The 23578-nt window shown below is 42.6% G+C and overlaps 1 protein-coding gene across 1 annotated transcript in view; it reads left to right on the forward strand.

Annotated features, from left to right (window-relative positions):
- Positions 1 to 3061, forward strand: part of COL13A1 (collagen type XIII alpha 1 chain) — a 105452-nt gene extending 102391 nt beyond the window's left edge. Inside the window, exons 41-42 of the mRNA XM_054036125.1 lie at positions 72 to 110; positions 2614 to 3061. Coding sequence (XP_053892100.1) covers positions 72 to 110; positions 2614 to 2616 — 42 coding nt within the window. The 3' untranslated portion in view covers positions 2617 to 3061. The remainder of the gene's footprint in view (positions 1 to 71; positions 111 to 2613) is intronic.
- Positions 3062 to 23578: the final 20517 nt, after the last annotated feature.

Consider the following 23578-nt stretch of genomic DNA (forward strand, 5'->3'; position numbering starts at 1 on the left):
AACCCTTTCCTTCCTTCCGTTTGGCTTTGATTCCTGATCCTAAACTGTGTTTGTTTCCTTCTTTGTTGTAGGGGGAAGATGGCTTGCCAGTTCAGGGCTGCTGGAATAAGGTAAAATAATCTTGGAACTTCTATGACTGTGCTGAATTAAAGGTGTTGATGCATTTTGCAGATGCTTTTCTGTGAGTCTTTCTAATAACAAAACAGATGTGTAAAGCATGCAGTGGATTTTCAGTGCCAATGCTCATGGCAAGCAAGGACCAAAACTGTCCATTTGATTTATCCAATAATACACAAATAAAATAGGTTAAAAATGATGGAATTCTATTGGCAACCCTGAATATTCCAGGCTTAAAAAATATCTTTTAGTTGCACAGAATCAAAACTCATTAGCTGTGTTATATTTCTACATATCAATATATTATTAGTAAATAATCCTTTTATCCATAGATCTCAAAGTACTTTGCAAAGATGGGTAAGCACTGTTATCCCCATTTGGGGGAAACTGAGGCACATAAAAAGCCAACATTTTCAAAGCGGAGTGCCTAATATTAAGCACCTGAATCCATTTTAGGCAACCAAATAAAGGTAATTGATCTGATTTTCAGAGGTTCTAAACACCTGCAGATCTAGTAGACTTAAACTGAGTTAATCTGGAGTTACTGGTGTAAATTGAAACAGAAATCTCTTATATGTGGTTGGGTTGTTGTTTTAAATTGTTATTACAGCCAATCCAGCATGCTAAGATGAAAAACAAGACAAATAAACTAAAGCTCCAAATTTCCTTCCAATAACCTTCTGCCTGGGTTATAATTAGCATACAGTACTTTATGTTTTACAACTGAGGAGGTTTTAAAAGCTCTGAAGGGAACAGTACAGCTGGGATTTTCACAGAGCCTAAAGGAGTCAGGCATATAACTCCCATTGACTTTCAGTAGGAATTGGGTACTTAACTCCCTTAGTCCCCTTTGGAAATTCCAATCTAAAGATATAATGATAATTCAAGCTCTAGTGCTGTGATCAGCTCTAATGCTGTTTATAATATTGACTGGGAATTTCAGGTTTTAGTCCTGGCTGTATAAGGTGTAACATGATTCAGTGGCTGGAAGTTGAAGCTAGACAAATTCAGACTGGAAACAAGGCATACATTTTAAACGGTGAGAGTAATTAAACATTGGTAAAATTTACCAGGGGTGTGGTGGATTCTCCATCACTGAAACTTTTTAAATCACGATGGGATGTTTTTCTCAAGGATCTGCTCTAGGAATTATGTTGGGGAAGTTCTATGGCCTGTGCTATACAGGAGGTCAGACCAAATGATCACAATGTCCCTTCTAGCCTTGGAATCTATGGATCTATGTTCAACTGAAATACTCTGTAGCCTTGGACAAGTCACATGGGACCTAATATTCAAAACCTGCCTCTAACTTTGGGTGCCCAACTTTAGACATCTCAGGCCTGATTTTTCAGTGCTGCTGAGCACCTGCAACTCTCATGCATTTCACTTGCAATTGTAGGTGTTCAGCACCACTAAAATTTAGGCCCTTGGTTTCTAAATTAAGACATCCACAATTGAAGGATTCTAAACTAGAAGTCCTTTTCTGATCATTTAGGTCTTAACTTCAGTGTGTTCATGAAAAAAAGGGGTGTATTATCTACCTCACAGGGCACTTTGAAGATCAATTAATTAACTGATTTGTAAAGTGCTTTGAGCTCTTTGGATAAAGGTTGCTGTTTAAGTGAAAAATAGAATTACTATGCCAAATCCTGGCCCGAGTGTATCCAGGATGGAAACCGCTCAAACTCTATGGTCTGCCTGAGCTTTGCAGTCATGACAGTTTGTGCTAATTCTGAAAGGACACATGACCTGAGGCAACTCAGAGCCCTTACAAGGCTGCCCAAAACCTACTCCATCCCAGGGATACTCCCCCCAACCAAGTCCTTGAGGAGGACATCAAAGGAGGCACTGAGACCATGCAATGCATCTGATGTCCAAGAGGAATAGGTATGACCCCCTCTCCCCCAAGCAGGCTGACAGCTATTCAAGAAGAAATTTACATCTTCGAAATGGAAATATCAGATGGAAATATAGGGGCCCCCTGACCTGAAGATTCCAATCAATGATCGACTCTCAGACGTGCACTTACACAAACCTTGTAATAACATGTTTTCTTTAAAGAAAGACAGCATAGAAACCTATTCAGGTCCCTTCTTTTCCCTTCATTTTCTGCAGTTCAGCTGCATAGGAGTTCTTGATGCCCTATAGCCATTTCAGGCTTATGCATCCATCAGTGCCACTCTTCAGGTTCTGGGTCATTATTATTAGTATTACCTGTTGTTTACATTAGTGCAGAAAGCAGCTCCACAAACAGCAATTTCAATAGGTATGGTGGGGCTGAGGAGGGTGGAGAGTCATCCAACATTGTACCCACTCCTTCCCAACCAGACAAATGAAAATGGTCATTCCTGAGGTTCTTGATTGCTTCCTCAACTGCTGTGTGTTCTGGAGCATGCTCAGATAACAAGGTCCCCCCAGCTGTGTTTCCCTCCATTAAGAAATCCTTGCAGCTGTTTGAATTGTGAAACTAACACAGGTTTATGTTTTCTTTTGCAGTGATGGTTCTAACCATGGACTGGCCTGTGTGTGTTTTGTACATAGAATATTTATTTTTATACAATGTTCTTTTCTGAAATGCCAAGAAGTTATACATTTTACAAATTATCAAAAGCTACATATATTTTGTACAGAAAATACTAAATTGCCCTTTTTCTGTTTGTCAATCCTTTATATAATTCTGTGTCTATATTATGCTTATATTGTTGTGGAGTCCAGCTGTAATATTTGCATGATATTTGTGCACACTTGATAAGTATTGGAACTTAATAAATTATTGCATTCAGGTGCCAAAAGGAACTGCCCTATATAGATCTGAAGGTCATTTCCCTTGCTAAATTGGGAGAATTAAAGAATATTTGAAGTGTTATGGATTTTATTATTAAAATGAAATATGACAATGTTACCTTTTTGTGAATAAACTATGGTGTTGCTGGGGAAAGCCTGGGGCAGCCAGCAGTGCTATTAAAATGAGGGACTTCTATCTTCTATTTATTACATCAATTTAGAGCATAAGGGCTTTCTTACTCAGTTTGCCATATCCTAGTGCAACCAAACCACCACTAGAGGACACTACTGGTGCTATTTTAACAAAGGTGCCCATTCATCAGTGAGGATGTTTAGGCAGCAAAACATGTACAAACATACAGAATCTGTCTTAAACTCTTGTAACTAGTTAAGATGGTATGTCTCACATTACCAGTTAGCCACCAGCATTTGTGATTATGGCACCAGTTCAGCAAGGTACTCAAGTACCTGTCTAATTTTAAGCACAAATAGTCCCCTTAAAGTCAATGGGACTATGCACATTCTTAACATTAAGTAGCTGCTTGAATGCCTTGATGAATAGAGACCTAAATGAATACTTACTGTACATACAAATACACATTTAGTGTCAAGTATCAGGGGGTAGCTGTGTTAGTCTGAATCCACAAAAACAACAAGGAGTCCGGTGGTACCTTAAAGACTAACAGATTTATTTGGGCATAAGCTTTCGTGGGTAAAAAACCTCACTTCTTCAGATGCATCCGAAGAAGTGAGGTTTTTTACCCATGAAAGCTTATGCCCAAATAAATCTGTTAGTCTTTAAGGTGCCACCGGACATTTAGTGTCAATCATAGGGTTTCATGCACATTTGCAGAAGAAAATAATCATAATTTGCATATGCACATCTTAAATACTCTTCTTGGCTTACCTATATTAATGTCTCAATTCCAAGGTGCCCACTCAGATAACACTATGTTAGTAGGTTAAAGAGAACATCACAGTGTATGTTACAGAAACAGTACAAGAACACAATGGGTGCCACACTAGTGTAGCAACTGACCTCCATATATAAAGACCACTTGAAAGAGATTGCTAAATCATAAATCTCAATTTGATATAATTATGCACAAGCCAAACTGTGATTCTAATAACATAGAAACTCCATTCGTGCTTGTGCATTTCACATTGTACACAACGGACCGAATTCAATCATGACATAATTGCAGTTCCCACTAAAATAAATCCATTTATGCCTTGGTTGAATTTTGCCCACTGTGTGTGTTATGTATTGGAACGAAAGGGATGATGTGTAATTCCTAAAACTTGTGCACCTTTTGTAGCCCAGGTCTGAAAGGTGAAACACTAGGAATAAAGTTTGCAATTGGGGGATAGAAGGGAAGCTAATAGTGTCAAAAAAATCACAGTGGAGATGAACAAAGTGTACTCCATCAATTGAACTAAACAGAGGCATTGAAATCAAGCTGCTTAATGCAATACTGCAGGTCTCTCACAATTTTGCTATATTTTCCCTCCAAAGTACCTGCAGTACTGTATGTATCAGTCTTACATAAAAAGAATCCCTTATCTATGCAGTATAAGGAGGGTGAACACCTGGTTTGAGAAACTGCAAGTTAAAAAAGCCCCGGTATACAGTACGTATCATATCCAGAGGACTCCTAATTTGTTATCTTAGCCAACAGATTCCTCTTTGTTGCTACAATATAAACAGAACTGCCATTGCCCTCGGTTAAGACACTTTATTTGAAACGATATAGCATGAGAACTAACAACTGTATAGCACTATTTTTTCATAAAAACATTGATATCAAATCCAGCTACCTGTTACAAGGTTGTGGAGTGTGGAGTGTGGCTGGCACGGGCAGCAGTTATCTGAACACGAACTGATATTACCCAATTCTAGTCTTATAATTGGATCAGACACAAAAAAGTCAGCCAGTACAAAAGTCAAAATAAAACCCTGTCCTAATAGTAACCCTGTTACTAAGTCCTTGTGGGGTTGTTACGGCGTTAGAGAGGAATTCCTTTGCTAACCTTGTACCAAGAAACCACCAAGATGAATCAGTCCAACCCTTTCTAAAAATGGTGGCTGTACTTAAACAGCTGGCATTGACAAACTCCTAAGAAAATTCACAACTGTCTGCTTTTTGTCTGTCCCTTTCCTGTTTTCTGAATGTGGTGTTCTTTGTTGCATGGCATGAATTTGTCACGGCAAGATTTTTTTTTTTATCTAAAAGAAAACAAAATTTACAACGGTAACATTGTTTTACATGGCAACTGAAAGTTAATTCATGCGCTCAGAGGAGTATGATATTTGTTTATTATTTCTCAGGCTGTTTTTCAGCTGATAAATTTATGGGGAAGGAAACCATTGTCTGAGGCATCAGGGACCTTGAAATGAAATTGCCAGAGCTCTTGGAAGCCGCTAAATCATGACAGTAAAATAGGGTTGCCAAATTTCTACTCGCACAAAACCAAAACACCCTTGGCCTGCCCTGCCACTCCTGTGAGGCCCCACCCCCGCCCTACCCCTTCTCCAAGGCCCAGCCCCCCGTTCACTCCATCCCCTCTCTCCCTGTTGCTCGCTTTCCCCGCCCTCATTCACTAGGTCATTTTCACCGGGCTGGCTCAGGGGTTGAGGTGCAGGAGGGGGCTCCATGCTGAGGCAGGGGGTTGGGGTGTGGAAGGGGGTGAGGGCTCCGGCTGGGGGTGCAGGCTCTGGGGCGGGGCTGGGAATGAGAGGTTTGGGTTGCAGGAGGGTGCTCCAGGCTGGGATCAAGGAGTTTGGAGGGTGGGAGGGGGATCAGGGCTGGGGCAGGAGGTCAGGGGTGCAGGCTCCAAGCGGCGCTTACCTCAAGAAGCTCCTGGAAGCAGCAGCATGTCCCCCCTCCGGATCCTATGCGGAGGAAGCCCCATCCGCAGGTGCTGCCACATCCGCAGGCACCACCCCCTCAGCTCCTATTGGCCGTAGTTCCCCACCAATAGGAGCTGCAGAGCTGGGGTTTGGGGCGGGAGCATCGTGCGGAGCCCCCTGGCTGCCCCATGGATAGGAGCCGGAGGGGGAACATGCTGCTGCTTCTGGGAGCTGTGCAGAGCCATGGCAGGCAGGAAGCCTGCCTTAGCCCCGCTGCGCCACTGACCGGACTTTTAACAGCCTGATCAGCAGTGCTGACTGAAGCCGCCAGGGTCCCTTTTTGACTGGGTGTTCTGGACACCTGGCAACCCTACAGAAAAAAGAGAGAGGTTTTGGGAGCAATAGACAACATGGGCTTGATGTTCCTGTCACTTACTCCTTTATTGCACCAGTGTAACTCCAGTGGCTTCAGTAGAGTTGTTACTGCTTCACACCAGGGTAAATGAAGGGCGAATCAAAGACCAATTGCTGCAGCTCGAACCCACTTCCTTTTAGTCAGCAATGTGCAAGTACACACACCCAGCAACTGTCAGCTCATGCTCCTCTCCCCACTTCTTTGTTCAGCTTTTCTTCCAACAATTCCATTCAGAGCTTTGGGTTGGCCTGTTCTCTAAATAATTTCCAAGATATCACTAGGCTGTGAATTACTGAGTCTGGATATGAGATCTTAGGCCTTTCAGGTTTGTTTAATATTCCCTCTGTGGTTTCCTAAAGAAGTCACTGCACATTTTAAAAATGTCACTGCAGTTTTTGTGTTGCAGTTTCACCCGCATCCATCTTCAGTGGCAGTGATGGGGTAAAATATCAAAGAGATCAGCACATTCAGGTCCCATGCACTGAAGGGGTCCCCCAAAATAATTATTTTCCAATAGTAACAATTAGTCTCCCCCTAAATAAAAAATAAATAAAAAAGATTATGTTTAGTAACGCCTCTAGCCCTATGCAGAGACCGGTTTGGGGTTTCTGTTTTTTCTACTGATCTGCACCACCTTTAACCTTCCTTCCCTGCCCAGTTGGAAATTAACTTGGTGTGCTCCTCTTCCATATCAGGAACTCCTTAGTTCAGTCCTCTACTCCCTGGTATAGTCCAATGTTACTTCTTCCCCACAACATTCCCCCTGCAACACATAATCACCCTCTGAAAGCTTAGGTTCAGGCCCAAGCATTTTAAATCTAAAAGCATGTATTTTTCAAGACTGAGGGCAGGTCTACGCTTAAAATGCTTCTTTGGTGCAGCTGCACCAATGCAACTGCACCGCTGTAGTGCTTTAGTGAAGACACTCTATGCCAACAGAAGCTCTTCCGGTGACACAACGCTGTCTACATTGGTGATTAGGTTGGTATAACTACTTTGCTCGGGGTGGGGATTTTTCACACCCCTGAGCAATGTATTTATACCAAAGTAATTCTGTAGTGCAGACCGGGCCTGGTTTTGCTCTGAGTAGATTCCACCGACTTTACAAATTAGTTTTATTTTTATCCTTACCTGAAAAATAGCAAATACTTCAAGGCAAAGGGGATCTGTAGACTTCAGTTTAAAAGAAAACTTGGCTCTTAAATACTAAATACTTATTTTAAGGGAGTTTGGCACCTAACTCGCTTAGGTTCTTTAAGGAACCATAACACCTTTGAAAATCTGTCCCTGAGAATCTGACAGAGTTAACAACAAAGAAGCAAAGTAGAAGAGTGTTACAAGGTATACACAAATCTGAGAGTGTGAGAAGTGAGTGTTCTTTTCAAGAGGAGGAGGCAATGATACCTAGATAGCAGGCAATTCACAAAGTAAAAAAGGGAATTGACTTCTGCGAAGGTAAAAATATTGAATTTGCTCCTTTGGTTACCCTAGAAAAATTTTGGCCAGTCAACAGAAACTTAAAAATTCTATTGTGGCTTCGCAAAATAAAGCTATGCTGGTGATGAGGGGAAGATTCAAAGGGCCACACTTCACTACTGGAAGTTCCTGAACATGCCTTCTCTCAGTTCCTAGGCCTCCTTCCTCTTGGGTGGCTAGCAGCTGATGGAAGGGCACAGAGCATGGCCTAACTCTGTTCAGAGTACTTCACATTGCTGACAGCACGAACACTCCTGCTGCTTTTGCATTCAGGAATTGCAGAAACTGGTATTGTGGTCCACTTCCTGTGCCCTCCTTCCCCTCCTTGTGCACCAACACAGGGCCAGCCACCATCTAGTCCTGCTTTATTAGTGCTGCATGAGATATCAAGTATATGATATTTCCACCATTTTAGTCTAAAATTTTGGTTGAACAGCTATTCTCACAAGATTCCAGACCCTTACAGTTTTGGATTAGAACTAGAACTCAGATCATAGAGGCATTTTGTCATCAGTGGAATCATATTTGAACCACCTTGAAATTGGAAGGTTTGGATTCCAGGTTCAGATTTTGGTCTATTTCTACTAAAACCTAGAGCAATAAAAAGCAGTGCTAGTATTAGGTATTACCTTTGATAGGCCATTTTCATATTAAATCATTTGTCTACCACTTTAAGGGTCAAACTCCTTGGTTGATAGCCAAAAAGTGAGACAAGGTTGGGGGATGACTGCAACAATGAAAGGAGAAGAACATCCTTCCTGAAGATTTGCTGAAGATGTTTGCAAATTACCGTCCAGGAGTTTGAAGGAATTCTTCAGTCACGCACACCAGAGTATTGTCCTTGACCAACATGCGTGGTGTGGCTACTGGAGATGGGCATACCAACAGTTTTTGCTTTGTTTTTTTGTCCCCTCCTTCCAGAGGCCAGCAGCAGAGCTAGAAAATTACATTATTTTTTTTTTTGGTCATTTTCCCAAATTCTATTTTTGTCATCAGACTCTTCGCATGAAGAATTAGGTTTGTTTTCCAGCAGCCAATATGTAAAGTAAGTGTAACATAGATAAAGACAATAATTCTGTGGGACTCTCTCAGTACAAGAAGGAAACTCTCTCTCTTGAATAATCATCTCTTTAAAGAAAAACTTGTATATTCATTTTGGAGAGCAGCTCCAAGAGGACATGGTAAAAGCTTTGCTACCTTTCCTGGTTACAAGATGACAAACTTCCATCTATTCCCTTTGATGATTCCATCTTTAATCCTTTCATAACCTTTTATTCTCCCCACAAGCTATACATGAATGAATTTTTTGCACATACACAAACAAAACTTCTATCCAGTTTGTACAGTCATATTATATCCTGGCATAATAGACAAAAATTCTGCTGTTTGATGAAAGTCTGTTTCCATTAAGCAGTTGCTTTGGATACTGGAGTTCCATTCAATTTCAGTCTTTCATGATACAAATTGGAAGTATTAGTTGGCACTACACACCAGAACAAAATAATGTTAATGATGTCTTTAGATCTCCAGAAATGTTTCTGATGTCTTGATAAAGTGCTTAAGTAAACTTTTCTGTGGGTACATTCCAACAGAAGTATTCCAAGATTGAAAGGAAGGATCACAGTGGTGTAATTTCTAACAGTTACAAGATATTAAGGGGCTTTACACAGATTTACTAGAGGGAAGAAAAGATTAGGCAAGAAGTTAAATGTCACATAGTACATTTCCCCCTTCATATGAAATTCTGAGTGTACAACACCAGAACCTCAACTGCCTCACAACATGTAACATACAAATACGGCATCCCCTATTTTATTCCTATTACTGAGAGTGAAAGAAACTCTAATCATATATATTTGTATTGAGTATCTCTACTATAGAGTTCCTCCAATAAAACAATGCAGCTACAATTTATAAAATAAGTACAACTATTGCATTGAGTGCACTAATGCCCCAATTCAGTAAAGCACTTACATATGAGTAGTCCAATTAAAGTCAATGGGATTACTCATATGCTTAAAGTTAAGCATGTTCTTAAGTGCTTTGCTAAATGCGTTACATTATTTTAATCACTAGAGAAATCAGGCTGATTTGGCTAATGGGTTAGCAATTCATGTTGTAGTTCAGCTAGGAGGGCTTATCTTCAGAAATCAAATCCAATGTGATTTATTTTTTATCAGAATAAATCCCAGAAATAAGATGCTTGATCTGGGTATATATAAAAGTATCTCTCACTTCAGCTGGCACTACCATGCCTACTTTGGGGTTTATTTGTTTTTTATCAGTGTTTTACTAACTGCTTTTCAGCTAAAATGCACCTTTTGTTATCATCTATCTCCATGAACAAGCTTGTGATTGGCTGCTAAGATCTGAAGTTGAGAGATGTGGGGGACGGTAACTCACCAGGAAAATTAATGATCCCATTACACAGGTTTAAGAATCATGATTAGTGTTAAAAAGCCCACTTCAGAGTTCCATAACCAATGATCTAGTGGCACTATTTTTACAAACATGGCAGCACAGCATTTTGGAGTTGCTGAGACTCAAGTTTCTAAATCAGTGGGTCTCAACTTTTTTACTGGCAACCCCTTTCACATCGCAAGCCTCTGAATGCGATCCCCTTAATAAATTAAATACACTGTTTAATATATTTAACACCATTATAAATGCTGGGGGCAAGCGGGGTTTGGGGTGGACACTGACAGCTCGCAACCCCCTCATGTAATGACCTTGTGACCCCTTGAGGGGTTTCAACCCCCAGTTTGAGAACCCCTGTACTAAATGATCCAAGATATTTTGAAAGCAACGTTCCAGTGCTTTTTCAACAAGGGGAATACAGAAGACTTACTTGTAATTTGAAGGGCAGAAGAAGACTCTTCCCACTTTGGTCCTAACTCTAACTGCTATGTATCAGGATAGCTTCATAAACAGGGATGTACCAAGTATGGCAATATTAGTCTGAACAGAGAGCAGGCCCTGAAATAACGAATGAAAACACAAACCTGTCAAAGTTTGTCATTGTAGGGGAAATTGTATGGAATACTGGAATGCCCACAGGAAAGGCACAGTTGTGATTATCCTAATTTGCCTCTAGGCACTCCCAGTGCATTAAACCCACCCTGATGAAGAGCCTTTATCAGGCAGCAAACGTTTTAAACAGATGATAGGTCATATTGACTAGGAGACCTTATACAGTATCCACCTCTTCTCATCCTTATACAGAACCTTTTCAGAGCAAGTCTACTTCCAAAATAATTCAAGGATGAAGGGGACAGGAAATATCTTCATTTAAAGAATATGTGATGCAAAATTTCTTTAAGAAGTATATCAGTCACACAGATTATGCAATAAATGTATTAGCAAAGGAGAGAAATATCTTCAGGTTAATGAAGGGGTTAATTTCTTTTATTTGTAGTTTTTACTTTTTGGGGTGTAAGAACCTGACCAGAACTGCAGGCGGTGTGCCTTTTGTTTTTTAATGAAAAAAAGTTATATTTATAGTTTGATAATGTTAATATCACTTTTCTTTCTGTTATTAATATTATTATGGCAATACATTTGCTCTTTTTTATTTCATTGTGATTTCTTTTAGGAGTTCTTTCCGTGGGACTTTGGAATATAAGGATTATAAATACTCCCCACCCCAAGGTTCCTAAGGACGTTTTGCCCTGTTTTTCCCCAGTTCATTAGCAAACTGGTGCTTTTTACTGACATGTTAATTTTCAGTGCAAAGAAATATATCCACACAGGCCACCCATGGGGACCAGGTAACAGTGACCTCTCATACAAATGGTCTCTCTAAAACACTGTATTTACATTTTCAAAAATAAAAACAAGAATATATTAGGGACCAGATGACAAAAAGTGGTCTCCTCACATACCAGGTGGTCTATCTTAAAGAAGGTGGTCTTGAAAGTTTCTCTGTGTTATTTTTGCTAGTGTTCTATGGAATCTCAGACTCATTAGAAATATCTGAAATGCTGATTAAAAAGAAACAAATTTTCAGTTATGACTTGAAAACAGTAGGATGTCGGTAGTCACCTTCTAAAATTATCCTGTTTTCTCCCTTTGTTCTCCCTGGCCCCAATAAAGCAAAGCACATAAATTGATGCTTAACTTTAATCCAGTGGGTCTACTCTCGTGTTTAAAGTCAAACACATGGTTACATGCTTTGCTGGATCGGGGATTCTGTCTCTTTTCTATTTCTTTGTTCTCTGAATCATTTTCCTATAATGTCCTTTACTGTTTCATTCTGTTTGTCTCTCATGATTTTCTTTCTTTGCTTCTTTCTTTCCATTTCATCTTTCATATCATCTTTTCTTGCAACATCTTGTTCCTTGTTTTATTTCCCCCCCTTATTACCTTATCCTTTCTGCTACATTGTTTTCCAACCTTTACCTCTCTATAATCAGATATTTTGATCTGATGAAAGTATCAAACCAAAACATCAATAAAGATGGTACAGTTTTTATAGGTTTTTTTTATTTAGTGTTTAAAATACTAGAAAACAAAGACCAGTTTAGTTTTACAACTAGTTTATGATTTTTATTGTTGTTGGTCACAATTAAATAATTGTACAAATTTGGTTCTTTGTGAAACAGACTTGCTTAGAATCATTTAAAATGTCATTTGAAAAGTTCTTTCACCACAGATCATTGTATTTTTTAATTTATGTCATTTTGAGATTTCAGTAGGTCAGATGGTGGTGGTATGTGTGACGACTTGGTGGTGAAACTTCTAGAAATTATATTGGATTTTTCCTTTCTTTTGCATGGCTCTGTGTGCAAATACAGTGTCCCGGGCTTGGGGCATGCTGGGGAGTGTGGAATTCAATTTTGTGATAATTCCATTGTTTTCTCACAGTAACATCTCAACAACTGCTTCAATAAATCCTCCCCTCCACTCTCCTGCAAATGCTCATGTTTTCCCTGCTGTAACACATAATGGACAGAGCAATAACCGAGCAATGTATCCTTCTCATGTGATGAGACTTTCAAAACAAAGCACATTTTTACTTAAAATCCATAGCCCTTACTGCAATTGCTAGACTATCTATTGCCATATTCAGTATGGGACAAGTGTCTAGTCTTACTATAAAAAGTTGCTTTTTACAGATCCAGACTAACACGGCTCCCCTCTGATACTAGTCTTACTATGACAATGATCCTGAGACCACAAATAGAATGTACTTCTGCTATCCCAGTCACTGATAACAGGGTAAGAGTCTGTGCTTCATGTCTAACAGGTGCATCACAGAACTTGAGGCCTGTGGGGGGAGTGGTTATGGTGATTTTCGGCCACCTTTGCACCCTTTTGCCCAGCTTGTAGCTCTACAGCCACCCCCCCTCCTGCGTCAGCCCGACCCCGGCATACCCCTATGCCAAGGCTGGTGAGAGGGTCCTCAGAAGACTGCAGGGCTTTTAGAGCTCTTTTATGCCACTCTGGCCAGTTTATCCTGTGTAAAGGTGCTGGAGTGGGCGTGAGAATTTCGCCCCTGGTCTCTCAGTCACATTTGACTCCTTTTGGAGTACATCCATGCCATAATATTATGTACCTTCGGAACTAGTATGTAGCAATGCTAAATCAATGAAGATGAAAATTTGAGAAACATTTGGAGCTCAGTCCTTCAAGGTGCTGAGCATTCTGGCCCCATTCCATCAAAGAACTAAGCACATGCTTAAAGATAACTATGGACTGGAGCCAAAGTGCCCCAGAGTGCTCAACACCTTGCAGGATTGATCCCTCATTAACATGTGTTACAGAACGACAGATTCTTTCTGTCATCCTTCTCATTTGTCTAGCCAAATAGGATATTATTTCATCTTGTCCCACCATTTACTTTGAATTTAAATTGCCATGTTTAAACAGGGTAAGTTAAGAGATCTTTGTCCTATAGACAAAGAAATCATGCAGCCATCTCTGTGATGGAGAATAGGAACCAGTGGCCCAACCCAGCAAAATTCTCATTGACTTCAATGGTGCAGGATAAACCCCCAAATTGGCAACGGGTAGACCAGACTTTGCACAATAGTGTAAGGAGGGGATATTTTGGCCAAGAAAAATGGGGAAGTTCCACCTGACATGGAATCTTTAATGCCCATGCAGAATGGACAGGGCCTTGGTTTTTAAGGTCTCATCCACCTAATGACATACTTTACAGTCCCAGAAGCAATAGAAAAAATATCATTATATTTTTCAGTAGTATAAATTATAATCACATCATTTACATTGCTGCAGTTTATTATTTCTACATCTTTTGGACTCCAAATTCATCTAATTTGGGTCTCTTGCAGTTAAAAGCCAGTGATTTCCTTTTCAACCCACTAATGTCAGTCAAATGTTAATTATGGAGTTAATCTGTGCAGGATAATTATTTATTGAAGCAATTTGTTGTTATATATCTAGTTTTCTTGACTCTTACAAGAGATGTTTCACCTTTTTTTTAATAGAATGTACAATATTTAAATGTACCTGTATTAAAATGATGAATTATGGATATGTTGTGATGGGGCATTGTTTCTACACATTTCTTGTAGACATCAATTGATTTCTAAGACATTTAAATCTTTATATACTTTTTACATTTGGTACGCTGAAGTTTTCAGCTTGTATGTTAGATGTTGGAATACACTGGCATTGTAAGTGTTGTAATATACTTTTTATTAATAATAATCTTTATTATAATTATTATGACTTAGGGGGGTGATTTTCGCTCCTTTTGAATTAGTTCAGATAGCTAGAAATGTCTAAGCTTTAATACAGATTCTTTACTTAAATAATAGCTAGTAGGAGGAGAGCAAAAGTTTATTTTTTTCTATATCCTTTACTACCTTATTATATGCTTTTTCAGCCAAATCGAGCCTTTGTTTTTCTTCTTGATGATGTAAGAGCACTGATTTATGTTTTGCTTTTAATCTCAATGATTCAGAACATTATTCAGAATTATTATTATGCCAGTCTGAACATTTTTAAGAGGGCTTTCTAGATTGGTACAGATGACATTTTGAAGGAGTAGACCCTGAACTACATCTCTAGGAGTTGACCTTGGCCATGGAATTTGAAATATTGTATTTTTAAAATCTCCCAGTATATTTAAGTATCGATATGTAAGACAGGGTTTGTTTTTTAATAAATAGATACGTTTTTTACCGATTCACATTTAACAGCGTCAGTAACCCAGTCAGGAAAAGAACCCAGAGTCACAATCCAGTGCCATATCTACTATATGATGTATAGTAAAAATTAGAGACTAAAGGTTTAAATATTCAGCATGTATGGGGGAATAAAAATTTAGTCAAAGGACTTCCATCCATGAAGTGGGGATAATGGTACTTACCTCCTTGTAAGATGCTATGAGAGCTATGAATGAAAAGCACTATATAAGAGCTATATATTATTATTATAAATGGCTTAGCCATTTCACTTAATTTTAAGAATAAATACGAGAATTTCTAGGACAAAGGAGATTTTTCTGAAAATTTTGAGTACAAGGTGTCAAAAACAGGACTTAGAATGGATTGTTGGTCTCAGCCTTAAATATGGAGCCATGACTATGACTTCATAACTGGAAACGTCCAATTAATTCCCATGCATCATGCTGAAACTTTACTCCTCAGTGTCAGAACAGCAGTGAGGATTTCCATTTCAATTAGTGTGCTGTATGTATTCCTGTACTATTTCTGTTTGTTACATATGTTGTAAATACTTTCCTTTTTCCTTTTGTAAAGTAAATGTTTACTTATATTTTTTCGTATCATTTGTAAACAGCAGCTGATCTAACTAATAAATCATAAAACCATTTACATGTCTTGTTTCAATTTTGGGACAAGTTTTTCTTTGTAATTACTTTTTAAATTATGTAATTATTATATGTTGTTTAGAAGGACTTTCAAGTAGCTAAGGACCCAAATTTCACTGGCATGCCTTACAAATGTTATGAGATTGTGGGAAATGCTCTCTATATTGTAAATAACTAAGTTTTTTAAAAAAAATTAAAATTCAACAATCCAAGAAATTTTTTAAAATAAACCATTTTGCAAGAAACAAATAAATAAATCACATGATTGTCTACTGCTGTCTCATCCGCAGAAGTTCAGGTAACTAACACTTGCCCAAGTTGTGCTTATATAATTGGGGAAGCTGGTGCAGAAATAGCAAGTAAAAAAAAACAAAAAGCCATAAATCATGTTCCCATTCTGCTCCAAAATAAAGGCAGTACACATTGTCCAGAGTCAAAACTCACCTTTTCCTGGGCTCTGGCTTTAATAAATAAATGTTGTCTCCCTTTGGGTGTTCCTAGGATTCCTCCCTTCTGACTTCTCTGCTCCAGACCCTACATTCCTCTGTCCAGAGGACAACTCCCAACTCTGTTATATCCAGGGTGGAGTTTAACAAACCACACATGCCCTAGTGAATCAGCAGGACTTGATTAGTATCTCTCAACAGGGTTCCAATACCTGCATGGTTCCATAGAAGATCTATAACGCCCTCTTACAGGACCATTTTAATTTCAACTTCATTAAAAACAAATAGGTAAAATAAAGACCAGTTACTTACCCTACAGTAACTGTGGTTCTTTGAGATGTGTTATCCACACGAATTCCACTCTTGGTGCACATGTTCCCTGTGCATGCAAGATCCGGTTCTTTTGGCCACACTTGTGCCCTAACTGTCCTCCTGTCCCCCATATCTGACGGTATAAAGGGCAAAAGGGCCCAACTGTCCCCAAGTTCCTTTATCAATACAGAACCCCAGCAGGGTAGAACTCTGTAGTAACAGAGAAGGAAGGTGGGTCATGGAATCCGTGTGAGCACATCTCACAGAACCACAGTTACTGCAGTGTAAGTGACCATTCTCTTTTCTTCAAGTGATTGTCCACATGGATTCCACTCTACTCTGCAGTTGCCTATTTGCTGGGAGGCAGGTACAAGGAGCCCTACTTAAACAATGACTGCAGGACAGCCCTACCAAAACAGGCACCCAGTCTGGAAGCCTCTATTAAAGAATAGTGTCTTGTAAAGCGCCACATAACTGCCCTACAAATTTCAGGTATAGTGACATTCTTTAAAAGGGCCGCAGAGGCCGAGCTCTAGTGGAATGAGCTCTAATGCGGCTAGGTGAATTTAACCTGACTAACTCATAATATGTCCTTATACAATTGGAGACCCACTTAGATAACCTCTGTGAGGATATGGCTTGCCCCTTAACTCTGTCAGCAAAGGCCACAAATAGCCTGGGCATGTTCTTGAATGACTGTTTCCTGTTGATGTGAAAAGATGGTAACCTTACTGCAATAAGTGTGAGAAGTTCAGCTTCCTGAAGGATTGAGTACAGCTTAGGAAAGAAAACAGGAGGTGAATGCTTTGATTTATACAGAATTCTAAGACAACCTTGGGCACAAACTTGGGATGAGGTCTGAGAGTGACCCTCTCCGTATTAAACACTGTTTAAGGGGGACCTGCCATGAGGGCCTAAATCTCCCCTATCCTTCAAGCTGATGTAATAAATATTAAAAAGGCAGACTTCCCTGATCAGTGGTATGGAGAAGGTAGGGTATAGGGTACAGGTTGCTAAGGGTTCAAAGAGGCATGATCCATCTATCCAATGGAGTTTCCAAAGGGAAGGGGCTCTGGAACCAAGGGAAGACCCAAGAATGAGGCCCTAAAGGAATTTTGCCACTCTAGAGTGGGAAAAAACAGTATGGCTTTGCACAGATATCAGTGCTAAATTGACCCTTATGGAATTGATGGAAAGCCTAGATTCTTTCAGGGTTAGCAAATATTCCAGTATTGCTGAAATTGGTGATGATAACAAGTGTAAGAGATATATAGAAGAGAAATGCCTTAAAATGATTAATAACTAGTGATTCCTTCTGGCCCTCACAATGAGAAAGGCTATCCATGTCTGTTTATCCCAAAATAAGATACACCTAGGAAGTAAAGACAATAAGAAAACATTCACATCATGTGAGACACTTTGTCTAAGGACCAGAGACACCGACTTTGTGATTTGCCAGGGGGTGCTTGACCCCCCTCTCCGCTCCAGGCCCTGCCCCCACTCCACCCTTTCCCCCAAACCCCCTCCCCTGAGCGCGCCCCTCTCCCAGCGCCTCCTGCATGCTGCTGAACAGCTGATCGTGGTGGGCGGGAGGTGCTGGGAAGGAGGGGGAGAAGCTGCTTGGCAGGGTTCCCTGGGGAGGGCGAGGGAGGAGCTGATGCACAGGGCTGCTGGTAGGTGCTGAGCACCCACTATTTTTTTTCCATGGGTGCTCCAGCCCCAGAGCATCCACGGAGTCAGCAGCTATGCTAAGGACCCACAAATCAGCCAAGATTGGAGTCCCTATCCCCAAGAATAAAAATTAAAATGGCTAAATGAGAGCATTGTTAATCACTTAGGCAAGAATCTCTCAGAATGTGCATATAGATAACACCTCTTTTTCCCTCCAACTTAACTAAAAAGAACTCCAAGTTACCAAGCAAGGGTGACATCCTGCTTTCCTATACAGTGGCCCATTGCACATTCTGAGTGGATTGAGGGATGGGTGGCAGGGACACCAAAATGGGGGGGTAGAGGCAGAGGGCCATGGCCCAATCACTTTTTACTGTCCATAAGGGCAAGCGATGGGGGAGAAGGGGTGGAGAGGAGCGAGTAGCGTCTTGGGGGAAAGAGGCAGTGCAAAGGCAGGGGCATGGGGACAAGAGGCAGGGCAAAGGCGGGGGCTTGGGGAGAAGGGGCAGTATAGGGGGGCATGGTTTGGGTGCCAGTGGCCCCTCTAGTTTTGGGGAGCTTCCGCTGCTCCTGATGGGTGGGCAAGTTAAGCAAACTTGAAATGACTGGCTTAAAATTGAAGATCAAATTGGGCAAACTACTTGCTACCCCAAGAAATCCAAGTCACATGTTTTCACCCCCAAATTATTAACTATATATTGTTTTTGTGTAAATCAAATATACCATGGATAATATGTCTTTCACCCCAAATGAGAAGCTGCCATTTCTTTGCCTTGTGAGTCAGTTCTACATCCTTCTATATATGGATAATGTCTCTTGTTCTATTGTAAGTCCCAAATAACGTGAAATGCTTATGTACAATCAAAAACTGTATGGCATATGTCTGCCAAATTTAAAAGATATAAGTCAGTTTGTTGGTTTTCATTGTAAATAATTGTTGCACTCCGGAAATAATAGGAAGTGTCTGGCACAAGAAAAAAGGAATATTGAAAGATATAAACCAGCATATAACTTTGGAATAAGTGAAATTGCTTAGAAAGGGGGATCCAGTTTGCTAGTAGGGATTAATAATGAAATGTAATCCTTGAAATGAATCAAACATAAAAAGCCTCCGATAAGAAAAGGATTGAAGAAATTGGTTATACACCAGCGCCATCTTCTGGATACCAATGGAAGCAGCAGAGAAACTGAGCTGAAAAGTGAGCAGTCACTTGGCAAGCGTCCTATAGAAATCAGAGAGTGGTCCCCTGCAATAAGCCCTGAGATAAAACTGAGATAACCACGTGCAACTTAAGAGCTGACTGAATTCAGAAACCAGCTCAAGAATCCTAAGTGTGACCATCACCCAGACTATCCATGTGGAAAGGACTCTCCCCCAACCCAGGGTTAAGAGGATAAGGAGTGGTGAGATTTCATTTCAAATATTGTATTTCCCCTTCTGTTCTTTAATACAAATAACTATAGGTCAGGGGTCAGCAACCTTTCAGAAGTGGTGTGTCGAGTCTTCATTTATTCACTTTAATTTAAGGTTTTGCGTGCCAGTAATACAATTTAATGTTTTTTAGACAGTCTCTCTCTATAAGTCTATGTATTATATAACTAAACTAGTGTTGTATTGTAAAATAAACAAGGTTTTCAAAATGTTTAAGAAGTTTCATTTAAAATTAAATTAAAACGTTGATCTTACGCCGCCGGCCCGCTCAGCCAGCTGCTGGTCTGGGTTTCTGTTCACCTAGGCCGGCAGCGGGCTGAGTGGGGCCTGTGGCCGGGACCCTGGCTGGCAAGGGTCCAGCAGCCAGAACCCCAGCCCAGCAGCAGGCTGTGCGGGGCCGGTGGCTGGGACCCCAGACCGGCAGCGGGCTGAGTGGCTCAGCCCACTGCCGCTCAGGGGTTCCATCTGCCGGCTCCTGCCAGCCGGGATCCCGGCTGCCGGACCCGCTCAGCCCGCTGCCGGTCTGGGGTCCCAGCCCTGCCCACATACAGTGGGTACCTACCTTCTCCCTGGTTCTGGCCCATTCTCTTCCTCTCTCTGCTCTGAGCTGAGGGTGGGAGTGCACTGAGCACAGGGCTTGGGGTGAAGGGTCTGACCAGGAGCTAGAATGAGGGAGGGGGCTCCGGGTTGGGGCAGGAGGTTTGGGTGTGGGGCACTTACCTGGGCAGCTCCCATTTGGTGCGAGGGGTGCAGGTGGGAATGTGGGGGTGTGTGCAGGAGCTCCCATTTGGTGCTCAGGGTGGGAGTGGGGAAGTGGGGGGTGCAAGCATCAGGATGTGAGGGAATGCATGAGGTGTAGGGGGACAGGGTATGTGGGGGGGTGCCAGAGTCAGGGCAGTGGGCTGGGGGCATGTGAGGGGGGTGCAGGTGTCAGGGCGGGGGGGGCTGGGTATGTGTGGGGGTGCCAGAGTCAGGGCTGTTGTCGTGGGGGGGTGAAGGAATCAAGCAGAAGGCTGGGTGTGTATGAGGGGGGTACAGGCCTCAGGGCAGGGGCCTGGAGTGTGTGCGGGGCACAGGGCTCAGGCACAGGCCTGGGGGTGTGTGTGGGGCTGTGGAGCTCAGGGCAGAGGGCTGGGTGTGTGCGGGGGGGTCAGGGCTCAGAGCAGAGGGCTGGGGTGTGTGTGGGGGTCAGGGCAGGGGGTTGGGGTGTGTGTGCCCCTATTCCACCCACCCTTCCCCAAAGCCCTGCCCCCGCTTCTTCTCTGCAGACCCCGGGACTCCCATGCCCCATCCAACCCCCGCTGCTCCCTGACTGCCCCCTCCAGAAACCCCCCGCCGCTAACCACCCCACCCGGCATCCCACCCCCTATCCAACCCACCCTGCTCCCTGCCCCCTGCCTGCCCCCACCCCTTATCCAACCCCCCCGGCCCCAGCCCCCTTACCATGAGGCTCCTAGCAGCATGTTCTGCTCCACACAGAGCCAGACACGCTGCCCCGCCCCCCCAGAGCGCTGCATGCGTGGCAGCATGGCTCCAGTGGAGAGGGGAAGGCGCAGGTGGCTTGCTGCGCTCGGCTGGGCACTCCGGCCTGGGAGCGCGGACCCCACAGCTTGCCGTGCCGGAAGAGTGGGACCATTTGTCCACCCCTGCATCAGGGTGTGCCTGGGCACACCCCGTACGCATGCCTATGCTTCTGCCCCCTACCCGGGGCCAGGCCATATTTTTAATGGCACGCTGCTCCAGCAGGCAGCAGCGTGCCATTAAAAATCAGCTTGCGTGCCGTCTTTGGCACGCGTGCCATAGGTTGACAACCCCTGTTGTATACTAATGTGGGTCTGGCTGAATTCATAAATTGTTGATTGGTTAAGAATAAGAAAGTGTCCTGATTTGAGATATACTGTTCAAGATAAAAGTTGACCTGAAAAGAACCCAGAGTTAGAATTAGTAAGCAATGCTCCCTGAACTCAATAAAAGGGATTATCCTATTAGATTCCATTCTATATTGGCTATAAACACTTATTCAATTGGCAAACCTAGTTTGTTAGATTTCAGCTTTAAAATCTAACTGGCACCTCAGCAAATGCATAAAAATTGACACTCCCCCACCCCATTCATGCTTACACCAGGGAGAAAGCTGGTGCTGAGATGCCCAAATAGGAAATCTCTTCAATTTAGCCTTTTAAGTCAGTCTGGCTAAAGATTTCCTGTTTTAGAACGGAATGTCTGAACCTCAACTGAACAGCTTTGTTTGGTGTACATCATCCAGGCTGTTACATGTAACAAAGCTTGGTCTGGGTGTTGAATCTGACCATTTTTCGATCAGACTATGTCAGGCAGGGTCAGTAGGGTGATGGGGGGCTGAGTGATCCATCAGAATTGTCTGGCCCATGCTGGGGCTATGATAATTACCAGTCCTACATCTTGACTCAGTTTCCTCAGTATCATGGGAATTGGTCGAAAGACATGCATCAGTCCTGGTGTCCAGGGAAGGAGGAAGACATCTGTCGGGAAGTCTGAGTGGAAACCCTCTGGAGCAACATGTCCAACACTTCTTGTTCTGGCCTATGACAGGTCTATTTCTGAGAATTCCTACTTGCAATAGACTGGGTAGGACCGGGTCTTTGACAGACCATTTTGTGGTTGTCTGAGAACTGCTTGCTGAGTTGTTCTATCAACCGAATGTAGGGGAAGTCTCTCTGGACACCAGCTGAAATTGGAGCCAGGAGCTGGAGACAGCACTTCCCTGGGGCAAACAGAAGAAACTTCCCCAGGATTCTGAATCACGCTGGGTAAACTCCCTGGGGAGACATGACCTGGACCAGCCCGAACTAACTGTACCTGCTCCCCACCTCCCAGCTCTGCCCTGGCCCTTAGCCCCCTGCACCAGATTCTGGTAGCCTGAGCCCTAGGCAGGCCCACGCTTTACTCTCTATGCCCCTGATGTATAATCTCTTCTTCTCTCTGTCCCCACCCCCAGCCTCATCCCCTGCTTTCTGCCCCTTTTAGTCAGTGGCGTTCTGGTACCTTCAGGTTTAGGACTACACCAAGTGTGCCTTTCTGCCCCTGTCAGAAGAAGTCAGCACCAATGTAGTGTAAGCAGAGTCAGGATGAGCTCTACCCTGACATCTGGTGATGAATTATGGCGAGTGTGGAAAAGAATTCCAGGGGCTGATCTTGTTTGCATAGGCACACCCACCCACCTGGCATGAAACAACAGCAACTGAAAGTGGTTACTTTGGCTGGTGTGGGATCCCCAGTTTCTCTGTTATTGGGGCAGGAAGAATAAAGTTTTGTTACCCTGATTCTGTGAATCAAGGCCAGTGGAACTGTTGTATGACAGAAGGACTCACCATTACCTAAGTAGCACTTGCTTGACAAGGGGCATGGGTTACCAAACCCAGTAAATTGAAAGAGCATGGGAACAGGTATTTGTACCTGATAGTATGAGCCCCCCTTTAAGGGCTTGAAACACCAATTGCACTATCTCCTCTCTCCATTGTTAAATGTCAGAGCTAACTTTGGTTCCATTAGGAATCTAGTTAAAGCTGCTGAGCTGAATTCACTTTAGGCCAATGGTGCACCAGCACTAGGGCTCCCCTACTATGAGCCGAAGTCACAAAAGAGCTAAAGTTATTAAGAGCTGAGATTACTGAGTGCTGTGTTAACTAGTGGGGGAGCCTGAAGCTATGTTGCTAAGCAGCTGGCGGAGCAATTTGGGGGGATGACTGGAGGAGCAGCGAGCAGCGCGGAGCCTTGCAGGGACGGTTGGAGCGGCCCAAGGAACGGCGAGCGGAGCGGTTTGCGGGGACGGCTGGAGTGGCTCACAGTTCGGTGAGCGGAGCAGAGCAGCTCGTAGAGCAGAGCAGTTCGTGGGACGGCAGGAAGTGGACTGGCTCGTGGTAAAGGCTGCGGCAGAACCCCACGGAGAGACGGCCGGCCGGCCTCGGATCACGTAAGGTGCCCCTTAACACCCTGCGTGCCTCCCTTTTACTCTGGGGCTGCACTGACCAGGGACAGAGACTTTGGGGGTTGTTGGACTTTTGGGACTTTGGGTGATTGCTGGACTCAAGAAACTTTGGGGATATTGGACTTTGGGGACTCTGGGTGATTTTTGGGTTGCTGGATTCAAGAACCAAAGGGAAAGGACACAGCCCAATTTGCTGGAGTGGGTCTTTTGCTCATGGTTTGTGTTATGAATCCTGTTTGTGGTGTTTTTCCAATTTGATGCTGATGTCGTTTACCTCATGTTATTAAACATTTTCTGCTACACTCAGAC

Source organism: Malaclemys terrapin, chromosome 7 (assembly GCF_027887155.1).
Source record: "Malaclemys terrapin pileata isolate rMalTer1 chromosome 7, rMalTer1.hap1, whole genome shotgun sequence".
Taxonomy (NCBI): Eukaryota; Metazoa; Chordata; order Testudines; family Emydidae; genus Malaclemys; species Malaclemys terrapin.